Source organism: Vicia villosa, unplaced genomic scaffold, assembly GCF_029867415.1.
Source record: "Vicia villosa cultivar HV-30 ecotype Madison, WI unplaced genomic scaffold, Vvil1.0 ctg.005975F_1_1, whole genome shotgun sequence".
NCBI lineage: Eukaryota > Viridiplantae > Streptophyta > Magnoliopsida > Fabales > Fabaceae > Vicia > Vicia villosa.
The window spans coordinates 4,698-16,654 of NW_026706705.1; the positions used below are offsets into that span (position 1 = coordinate 4,698).

At 33.3% G+C, this 11,957-nt stretch overlaps 2 protein-coding genes across 2 annotated transcripts; one reads left to right on the plus strand and one right to left on the minus strand.

The window, feature by feature from the left end:
* Nucleotides 1-5,849: 5,849 nt before the first annotated feature.
* On the plus strand, nt 5,850-8,762 carry LOC131642868 (uncharacterized). Its single transcript, XM_058913035.1, has 6 exons — nt 5,850-5,993; nt 6,075-6,217; nt 6,340-7,241; nt 7,328-7,473; nt 7,577-8,524; nt 8,607-8,762. Exons 1-6 carry the CDS (start codon nt 5,850-5,852, stop codon nt 8,760-8,762), a joined length of 2,439 nt encoding a protein of 812 aa, XP_058769018.1.
* A 613-nt stretch (nt 8,763-9,375) lies between these two features.
* Nucleotides 9,376-9,883, minus strand: LOC131642869 (uncharacterized). The gene is made up of 2 exons (XM_058913036.1): nt 9,740-9,883; nt 9,376-9,597 (listed from the first exon to the last, which is right to left on the minus strand). The coding sequence occupies exons 1-2, from the start codon at nt 9,881-9,883 to the stop codon at nt 9,376-9,378; spliced, it is 366 nt and encodes a 121-aa protein (XP_058769019.1).
* Nucleotides 9,884-11,957: the final 2,074 nt, after the last annotated feature.

Consider the following 11,957-nt stretch of genomic DNA (forward strand, 5'->3'; position numbering starts at 1 on the left):
TGATGAATTATGATCATCCAATGATCAAATGATGAATCCTTTGACAAAATATGGACTTTGACAAAAAATTTCATTTTTTGACTGTCTGTTGACTTTTTGGTCAAACGGGTCGTCTGTTGACTGTTTGAGCTGCTGACGGTGCGTCTGAGTGAATTGAAGTTTGAAAATTTGTATGATGGTACTTTGAGATATATGGATGTGTATGAAATCCATTTGAGCTCTCAAAAACTTGTTGCTCCTGTAAAAACAAGAAAAAACCCTGATTAGGGACTGTTTGTGTAGGAGATAGTTAAGCGTACCTGATTTTTGTGCAGTGTTGAGTCTCTGCTAATCGCTTGATATTCAGAAGACTTCTAGAACAAAAATCTTGGAATTTTGAATTGTGAAAGATTGATTTGATTGATGGTACAAAACACTGAGAATTGTACTGCCAGCAGTTTGGCTGTCGACTGACTGTTCAGGTATTGATGTAGCAGTTAGAGTGAAAAATCAACAGTCAAAGTTAATTTTCTTTTTTTGTTGTTTTTTGTTTTTGTTTTATGTGAAAAATGAAAGTTTATTTACATGACTTGTTAAAAAAACATAGACATAATAAATAACTTAATATTTACGGTATGCGGGCAAAATTACCGATAATAACCCTGAAAATCATTTAATGCACAGAAATAGGAATATTTGACTGGCAGAAAACACACAAAATATTATCTTAGTAATTAAGCAATATTATGACAAATAGTACAACATTTAATACTGACAGTACAAATATCACATACTATATTGAACAGTACGACGAATAAACGGTACATTTAAGAAATAAGAAATACGGCGAATTTTAAGAATGACGATTAATGACCCATGCTATAAACAATAACATGTAGATGATTGGGAGTGCAACCATTGCAGGTCCACACTCTTCAGGACTATGCAGGCAGAAGAAAGTCATGATCACCGTAGCAATGGTGATGACTGTAAGAAACAGTGTCTCTATCCACTTTGCCATTCTTGTCAGGGAAGAAGAGAAAATAGATATGAGATAGGAATTTGAAAGATGAGTTGGAATTTGATGTGAGATTTTATGGAAGAAAATGAGAGGTATTTATAGAATGGAAAGAAGGAAAGAGACGTTGGGGAATGATGTGATTCCGTACAAAAGGAAAATTTGAGTGGAAGTAAGATTTGAAAGAAAGTGTATGATAGTGTTGGAAAAAGGAGAGATTTGATTTTTGAAAAAGAGATTTGAAAAGATTTTTGAAAATAATGGAATATAGTACAAAAATTAGTGGGAAACAAAAGATAATAATAATCTACTTGTTACCAGTACAGTCTGAGTTTCCTGATTCTGCGCCTGCAAAAAGATTTAACTCTGTACCAATTGTGTCAGTACCATTTATCTGTAAATAAATAAATAGCATGTGTGAAGTAATACACAGTATTTGGTGTTTGCGTAAGAATAAATTCAACTACAAGCCAAATTACTGTATAAGAAAAATTCTAAAAACTAAGTATTTCATATGTCAGGATATTTGTTGAAATAAAAATCCATGATTATATGAGACCCTTAATTTTCAGATTGGAGTTTTCTTGAAAAATATGTGGGCAAATTTTGGGGTATAACAATAGGGTTGGAGCTAACAATCACTTTTGTATCGAAGCTTAATGTTTGCGTGTTTAAGGTTCGCGCGAGAGATTTTCGACACGAGAATACGGTTGTTCTCGCAACTCTGTGTTAGACATATCCTTGGTTGTGATACTTCTTGTCGGTGTTGCATAAATGGGCACTGATGTGAGAGATACATGACGCTTTTGACGAGTATTGTAGGTTGAGTGAAACTGATCGATAGGTTTAAGTTTGTGACGAGTAGTGTATATTCATGCCTGATAAGTTATTATCTCCGAATAATGTATTTATTTTCCTTTTTATACTTTTTACTTTTGGTTCATTTAAACCCGAGTTCACAAACTTAAAAATTGTTGAATGGCATTCTTATCAGACCATTCTCTGTGGACACGATAAATCCTAGAGTAATACTTCCAAATCTTTTGCTTGCTGCTTTACTGTGCCAACACCCCTCATGCATAAGCCCTTATTGAAGGTTATTCTCCCTCTTACCATAGATTTCTCTTGCAAAAAAATTTCCAAACTCTATCAATGAGTGCTCTTCCTATGCCTTCTCTTGCTGTAGCCTTCTTCTCCTCTTTTCCAACTTTTTATGTACAATGAAAACTGATTCTCTTCCCATTTTTCTCTTTTTCTAATAAACCTATTTTCTCCTAATTAGATTTTTCCCTCTTCTACCCCCAACTTATTCTCGTAATTACCAACTTGTCCTTAATTTCTCTACACATTCTTATTTTTTTTATTTTATTTAAATATTATTTTAACTAATAAAATAATTCTAATTTATTTCCTCTTTCTCTAGTTATTCTCTTAGCCCTACCATAAGGCCACACACCATTCCTCTCACCTATATTTATTTAATCATCAACATATAATAATTAAATAAACACATAAAATTATAATTAAAATAAATTAAATAAGATAAATTACTAAAATTGGGGTGTTACACTCATCGAAAAGAACAATGCTATTATTTTGAATAAGCTAGCCCCAAAAATAAAAGACCTTGGAAGTTTCACAATTCCATACATCATTTGAAACACCGGCATAGACAAAGCCTTATGCAATCTTGGGGAAAGCATTAACTTGATGTCCCTGTTTATTTGTGAAAGATTGTATCTTGGTGAGATTAAACCTTTAAAAATGTCCCTACAATTAGTCGATAGATCCATAAAATACCCAATAGGAATGCTGGAAGATGTCCTAATTAGGATCAATCAGTTATAGATTCCTACCAACTCCATAGTCATGGACTTAGAGAAAAATGCTCATATTCGAATCCTCTTAGGAAGGCCTTTTCTGTTTACTGCTGGTGCCATAACCAATGTGAAAAAAACAAAACTTACTTTCGAGGTAGGTGATAAGAAAACTAAATTCATCCTGCCCAAGTTCATGAAAAACCTGTCTGTTGGATATTCCTATTGTCAAGTCGATATCATGGACGATTGCGTTAGAGAGTATTCATAAGAACCACTTAAAACGATGGGTTATAGGTGTTTTTTTAGAGGCGCCAACCTTAAGAATGATGAAGCTAAGTCATATGAAATCTTGTTGGATAAAAATCTGGTTGATCAAGACCAATGCTTTGAATTGCTCAGAACAAATACAAAATGTGAGGAAAAGCCAAAGTTAGAGATGAAACCACTTCCTCATACTCTTAGATATGCATTTTAGATGAGGAGTTAAACCATCCAGTCATCGTAAATGCTAAATTAGGAAAGAATTGGATAGAAAAACTGACAGCTGTCATAAAAAGATACCAGAAAGTGATACGGTACGCCATCGAAGATTTGAATCAACCCCTCTGTTTGTATGCACAAATTTGTGCTAGAAGAGGACTATAAGCCCTTTAGAGAGCATCACAGGAGGCTAAATCCCAACATGATAGAAGTGGTTAAAAAAAGGAGGTGATAAAACTCCTAGAAGTTGGGGTAATATACCCGATATCAGACTGTAAATGGGCCAGTCCCGTCTATGTAGTATTTATTTTGACCAATCTCATCATCACAAATAACATTGTATTTCTTTTGAGCACTCAAAATTTCACAGATTAGAGAGGGAAAACCAATAAGTGGTTGGATGCCATGAGACTCAACATGTTTAACCATTTATAACACACTTTACATCATGCTAAATATTCTTCACATTCTCTTAACCTTGAAACTCGGACTATTCATTTTGAGGGTTCTCATCCCTTGGGTCTTTAGTAAAACCATGGTTTTTATTCAAGATATCAATTAGGTGCGTATCAAAGATAGATATATCATCAATTGATTTAGCAGTGGGTTAAGTAGGAGGTTCAACATGTGATTCACCAGATGTTTCAACATGAGGTTCAACATTTGGACCATGTTGTTTTTAGCAAAATCAACAATATTCTCAATAGGAGTGATATCAACATCATTAGCCCCGTTGTCTTTATTCACATAATCAACATGCTTATCAACAGGCCCGGTCCTGCAAAAGTGCAGGGTGCGCTACAACACCGGGCCTCAAATTTTAAGGGGCCCAATTTTTTTCATAATTAGATAAAAAATATTAAAAATAAATAAAATATTAAAAACATAAAATTTATATAAAAAAATTATAATTTAAATAATACTTTGAATTTTTAAGTATTTTGTTTGGTTAATATACAATTGTATTTTTGATGTGTTGTTTTTAATTATTAAAATTAATTTTGTTTTTGAAAAAAATTTAGACCCATTTCTTAAATTAAAACAGGGCCCCTGAATTGATTGGGCCGACCCTACTTATCAACATGAGCATGCACAGAGGTGTCTTTATCAGAGGGACTTGCCTTTTCACTTGCCTTATACTTTGATGTCTATTTGGAATGCAATGATTACTCAACAATTTCCTTGTTCCTAACATGCTTTCATATTGACTTTAGAACTTTGCAGAGGAAATTGTAGATTCAGAAGTTAGTTTAAGGGACTGAAGCAAAAACAGAAAAATGTGATCTTTTTGAAAGTTTAAGTACAATAGCGTGTTGTCATAGAATAATGTCATGACATCTTGTGTCACATCAATGAGCATTTAGTTACTCCACAACAGTTGAGCGCAACTACTTCCAGCATATATAGCTTGGGAAACAAATTCCTTCATTTGCTTCACTTAAAAAAAAAGAAGATAAGTAGGCATGTACACCTACCATGCCCTTCTAGAATTCGTCTTGCATTTGTTGAATAAGATGATCTAACATCATACTTGACATTATTTGACACATGCCGTCATCAACAAAAATCAGAATTAGCGTAATGACACTTTTAATGTTGTTGACATCAATACTAGCATCCAGGAAGACTTCCACATAACCATTCATGTCAGTGACATCATCACTAACATCCTAATTGACTTCCACATTCAAGTACCTATTAAGGAAATAACATTTTACATCCATATGTTAAAGTGTGAACATAAGGCAACAATACAACCTAGCAACATTCTGATGGCTTTTAGATGAGCAATAAAAGTATAAGCTTCATCAAAGTCAACCCCTTTGATTTTAGCATAGTCTTGTGCTACAAGTTGTCCCTTCTTTCGAATAAAAATCTGTTTACTTTTCTTGTTTAGATGCACTTCTGTGTCATTCAAGTTGTCATTAACATCTTCCTCCATATATTCTAGTGCACGAGCCTTCTTTCCTTTTGATTCAAATTTTCTTTTCTTATTATTGTTATTAACAACATCAACATGGGAAACAATGATATCAACCTTAACATCTTCATGGACATGATCATCATCACTCACAAAATTATTCTTAAGGGTCATGTAAAACCCAAATTTTGATTAAATTATTTTAATTGATTTATTTGTTACTTTTATGTGATTTATTTAATTATTGTGTTGTTGTAATTAAATTAATATGAAGCTTAGGGATGTGTGTCCTTGAGGCGGGGAGTGTGGAGAGAGAGAGTTAGAGGTTAACAGAATTAATTTAGAATTATTTTAATTATTAAAATAAGGGTTAAATGGCTTTCACCCCCTGCAATAGTAGCGAGATTTAATTTTCCCCCTATTAAAAAAATGTTGTCTTGGCCCCTTAACAAAAAAAGATTCCACAATGGAAAACCTTATGGAGCCAGATTCTTTGAATATTGCATACGTGGACAGAATGTACATGGTGATATGGCATTGGGTGACACGCTGGCACATTGAATTTTACAATTGGGGCAAATCTTAAATCCCCCCTTAGAAAGTTAGGGTTCTTCATCCTGAAAAAGTTGCAATGGGGAAGAAGAAGCGTGCTTCCAAGAAGGTGTCGCCACCATCAAAGCCATCAGAAAAGTTGTCAAAGTCCAAGCAAGGGAAGAAAATGAAGAAGGATGCAGAGAAGCACAAAGAAGATGGAACATCCGTTCACGGTGATCAGGTATGTTTAGCTATGTTATGGTACCTTCCGTGATGATTAGGGTTAAAGTTGGGTTTTTAATGTATTTTCATATGATTTCAGTCAAATGATATGTTCAATGCTGTAATCCAATATGGTGGTGAGTTTGTGCTTCTGAACAACGGTGATAAGATTTACAGAGGGGGTGTGTCGTCGTTAGTTTCGGAACTCTGTTTAGAAGAGTTTACAATGAATAATATACATAGGTTGGTGATGGATTGGGGTACCGGGAAGGGACATATAGAATCTGGACTCTAATTCGTGAAATATGTGAAGATTATTTTCAGATTAGAAAGGATGACGATTGTTATGACTTTGTTCCATATAGTTGTGCTAATCGAATAGATGGGGAACTTTTCATAGAGCATGATGTTGATGATTTGGGAGCATCAGTTACTTCTCCTAGGTGTGTCAATGAGGTTGTTGATATGGAAGGAAGTGATGAAGGTTTAGGTGACAGTGAAGATGAGAGGGCCACTGCAATTCTTGATGGTTTTGAAGGGATTGATATAGGTTTACCAATGAAGGAGACCCCAAAAGGTCTTGAGTTTATTAGTGAGCCTAAAGAGAAAAAGTGTGAGGAAGATGAGTATATTAGTGATGAGTTGGAAAGTTCAGATCCAGATTTGTCAGATAGTGAGAAGGGAAAAGTCCAAAAATTTGAAAAGTTTAGAAAGGACCATTTAAATAAGGATTTTAAATTTCAGTGGGGTATGCAATTCAACTCCCTAGATGAATTTAGATATGCCATACGTGAATGGTCAGTATTAAATGGGAGAGAAATAACTTTTACCAAAAATGAAAGTGATAGGGTAAGGGTAGTGTGCAAGGCCAATTGTGGGTTTTTAATGCTTTGCTCCAAAGTGGGCCATAAGAGGACTTTTGTTAGGGTTTTAGACAACAAATCTGCAAATTCAAGGTGGGTGGCTAAGGCGGTTTTGAAGAAGATGCAAAGCTCACAGGATGTTAGAATCACTGATATTATACAAGATCTGAGGCAAAATTACTCAGTTGGAATTACTGTGGCTAGGGCGTGGAAAGAAAAACTCATAGCCAAGAAGATGTTGGAGGGAGATGCTGATAGGCAGTATGCAATATTAAGGCGTTATGCTGCAGAATTGCATAGAGCCAACACTGGAAACACACTGCAATCACTGTTGAAAGGCCAAATCCAACAATCCCACCAAGATTTGGTTATTTTTATTTCTGCTTTGAAGGATGTAAAAAGGGGTTTATAAATGGTTGTAGGCATTTTGTTGGTGTGGATGGCTGCCACTTAAAAACCAAGTATGGTGGTCAGTTGCTAATTGTTGTAGGGAGGGACCCTAATGATCAGTATTTTCCACTTGCTTTAGAGGTGGTTGAGACTGAAACAAAAGAAAGCTGGAAATGGTTTTTGGAACTGTTGATGAATGATGTGGGCCTTAGTAAGAGGTATGTATTTATATCAGACCAACAAAAGGTATGTGTTAATGATTTAAGTTACAATTACTTGTTGCATTATTTGATGAATGATGTGGGTCTGTAACAGATTTTTTGTGTGACTAATGGTTGCAAAATTTCAGGGTCTTGTTGCAGTGTTTGAAGAGATGTTTGAAAGGATTGAGCACATAGTTTGCTTAAGGAATTTATATGCTAATTTAAAAAAAAAAATTGGAGGAGGTGCCCTAATTAGAGATCTCATGATGGAAGCTGCAAAATCCACATACTACCAAGGTTGGCTTCAGAAGATGAACGAATTAAAGTTGGTAGATCCTAATGCCTGGACATGGTTAATGGGTGTTCCTCCGAAGGCCTGGTGTAAGTATGCTTTCTCCTTTTATCCTAAGTGTGATGTTCTGATGAACAATATTTCTGAATCTTTTAATGCTACCATTTTAAGTGTTAGAGACAAACCTATTTTGACAATGTGTGAGTGGATTAGGAAGTATTTGATGAATATGTGTCCTGCCTCATCCCTCAAGCTGAAAAAATGGCCTCATAAAGTAATGCCAATTCCTAGGAAAAGGCTTGATAAAGAGGTCATGCTTAGTGGACATTGGCTGCCCACCTGGGCAATGGATGCGACTTTTGAGGTGAATCATTCCTATAATGGTCAGAAGTTTGTAGTTGACATTTCTAAGAGATCTTGTAGTTGTAATTTCTGGGAGTTGGTTGGTATCCCTTGTAGACATGCTATTGCTGCTCTAGGTTTCAGACAACAAAATCCAGAAGATTTTGTAGACCATTGTTACTGTAGGGATAAGTATGCCATATGTTATAGTTTTTCTATAAGTCCAATAAATGGTGAAGAAATGTGGCCTGAAGTACAATCTGATCCAATAATTCCCCCTATGTACAAGAGAGGTCCTGGCAGGCCTAAAAAATTAAGGATCAGAGAGTGTGGAGAAGATGGTGCAAGGAGGAGGAGATTTCCAGGTGTGTCTTATAGGTGTACTAAATGTGACAAGTTTGGTCACAATGCTCAAACTTGCAAAAGCACAACTCAAGATCCTAATGCACTAAAGAGAAAGGTATGTCTACTATTCTTAACATTACAAAGTGCATTGTTAACATGTATGTTGAATTAACAAATTCTGTTTTTGACTGATGAAGAGGAAAATGAAAGTGGAAGTTCAATCTGGTACAACTGAAGTTCAAACTCAAGGGCTATCTGAAGTTCAAACTCAAGGGCAAGCTGAAGGGCAGACTGAAGGGCAAGTGATAGGGCAAGCTGAAGGCCAAGTTGAAGCACAAATTGAACATGCATAAGACCCTGCAGAGAATGGATCAACACAAGTAAACACTGATTTTTTTGGAGACATCACTGATGAACTGCTATCAAGCCTTCCAGAAATTAACTCTACCCAATGTTCTTCTGTGAATGGCAATGCACAAAGGAAATGTAAGAAAAAAATGTCACCTAAGAAGCATATCAAAACGAGGACAAGTGAAAGACATAAATTGTTCTGGTTTAAGAAACCAATCATAGGGCCAGGTGCTAATCCAGATCAGCCATTGTCTTTAACTGATGAAGAGAATGATGGTGACTCAAAGCGTGGAAAGAAGAAATTAAAGAAGAAGTTTTAAGTTATTAACTGCTGCTATGTCCTAGTTATGTAATTAGCTAGTGAACATTTTTATTTACTTATGTTTTATATTGGTACAATGGTTATGTTTTTTGGTTGTGCTGAAATATGAATTTGGTTGATGTTGGAACAATGGTTATTTTGTTATGTAATTAGAACATAATTCAACTGATATGCTTAATTATAAACCAAACTTTTCACCAAAATATAAGACTTTTTTATCATTAATTGAACAAACACATCATTACACATCAGTTACACATCATTACACATCATTTGGAACAACACACATTACATTACATATAAGTGTACATTACACCGATTACAATCCAAGACATCACCAATGCCACTTTCAGTTGGGAAATTCTTCTCTTCAAAAGAGCCTGCTTCAACTTGATTTTTTCCAGAATTGCTTCTACCAACTCATTCTTCATTTTTGCCAACTCACATTGTTTGCATACCTGTTCTGAAGGTGTGATTTCATCATCCCAAACAAAAAGCTCACAACTATTGTCCATCTGCAACGACAATACAATACGACTTAAACCCAACATTCATTACACATAGGAGACAAACCTCAAATAACCAAAAATTTCCGGTTCCAAAATACGACTTAAACCCAGCAACGACAATACATACGACTTATACAATACGACTTACCCCTGCATTCCTGCATTTCCAAAATTTCCGGTTGCGATTTTTGATGGTGTTAGCTACCCACATCTTCATAGGACGACTACATCCACATGTAGGAACCTTCGAAATGTATGAGTTGCAGCTAACGACACTTTTGTTAGATGCCATTTTGTACGGAGAAGATGATGCAATGGAGGAACAATGGAGGAAGAAGCGTGAAGAAGATGGTGCAATGGTTATAGAGTCGTGGAGAAGATGGTGATATGGAGGAACAAAGCTGGAAGAAGCGTGGATTAAAAACCTAACATTTGGGGATTTCCTGCTATCTGCCCTAATTATAAAATTCAATGTGCCACCGTGTCACCCAATGCCACATCACCATGTACATTTTTTCCATGTATGCAATATTCAAAGAATCTGGCTCCACAAGGTTTTCTATTGTGGAATCTTTTTTTGTTAAGGGGCCAAGACAAAAAAAAATTTTAATAGGGGGGAAATCAAATCTCGCTACTATTGCAGGGGGGTTAAAGCCATTTAACCCTTAAAATAATAGTAGTTTAATTGATTTATTTAATTAAAATGAGAAAATAGAAAATTTGGGTCAAAAGTGGAAAATAAGAGAAATAATGCTTAATATAGGTTTAAAGGTAATGGCCAGTACATGAAAAATTGGATAAATGAGTTTTTTGCCTGATTATTATTATGTATGGTGTGGAGTTGGATGTGAGAATATGATTATGTGACTGATGTGGATTAGGTGTAGATGTTTGCATTCTATCTTGCAGCTTATACCATTTAATTAATTGAAGTGAATTCCCATCCCTTTTGTTTTGTTGTGGTATTTGTGCTCCTGTGGAGTATAAACGAGCAGATAAACGAGTAATTGTTTGGAAGGTAAAGGCTGACGTTGAAGTTGTTCTTCTTTCCCGTTGTTTATGCGATTATTTAAATTTTTGTTGCTCTGATATGTAACACTCGGCGGGCGAATGATTATGTTTTCTTGTTATTTACTTTGATGTTGATGTTGCGAGAGTTAAACTTGTTATGTTATGCATTACTTGAGTTGGAAGGAATTTTTCCACAACTACGTTTTATTTTGAAAAGAAGACATTATAAGACTTAACCTAGAATAGATCATCTTGAGGATATTGTTGTGAAGACCTCACCTTGAATAGATCCTCGTTTGGTTGATGTGAAGATCTCATACAGGCTAACATATTTAAATTAGTTTAGAAATTTGTAAACAAAATTGAAATAACCAATGTATCGAAAGATTTAGAGCGTATATTAGTGTGCAGAGTTGAGATCTAGAAAGAGAATAACATAAAGAACTGTGACTAGAACGTTTAAGAACATGGAAAGAGGTTGGGAGGCGAGAGATACCTGAGGCTGGTTCACGAGCAGAAACGATTGAAGAAGATGGTGGCCGAAAATAAAATCTGAAATTAGGGTTAGTGCCACATATTTATTTTTAAAATGAATTTATTAAAAATGGTAACGATGCATACATTTGGTAACTTAAAGGACCAAATTATTAAAAAAAACTAAAAGGACAAAAAAAAATTTAAGGACCTCTTGTATTATTTTACCAAAGTTATAAAATTGATACCTTTATAAAAACCTTTAAATCAACAATAGTCTAATTAGTAAATCTTAATTTTTATAATAAATTATTAAATAAATAGTTCTATGCAGAATTACTCATAAAGTCAATTGATCTCTAATCCATTATTATTATTATTATTATTATTATTATTATTATTATTATTATTATTATTATTATTATTATTATTATTATTATTATTATTATTATTATTATTATTATTATTATTATTATTATTATTATTATTATTATTATTATTATTATTATTATTATTATTATTATTATTATTATTATTATTATTATTATTATTATTATTATTATTATTATTATTATTATTATTATTATTATTATTATTATTATTATTATTATTATTATTATTATTATTATTATTATTATTATTATTATTATTATTATTATTATTATTATTATTATTATTATTATTATTATTATTATTATTATTATTATTATTATTATTATTATTATTATTATTATTATTATTATTATTATTATTATTATTATTATTATTATTATTATTATTATTATTATTATTATTATTATTATTATTATTATTATTATTATTATTATTATTATTATTATTATTATTATTATTATTATTATTATTATTATTATTATTATTAT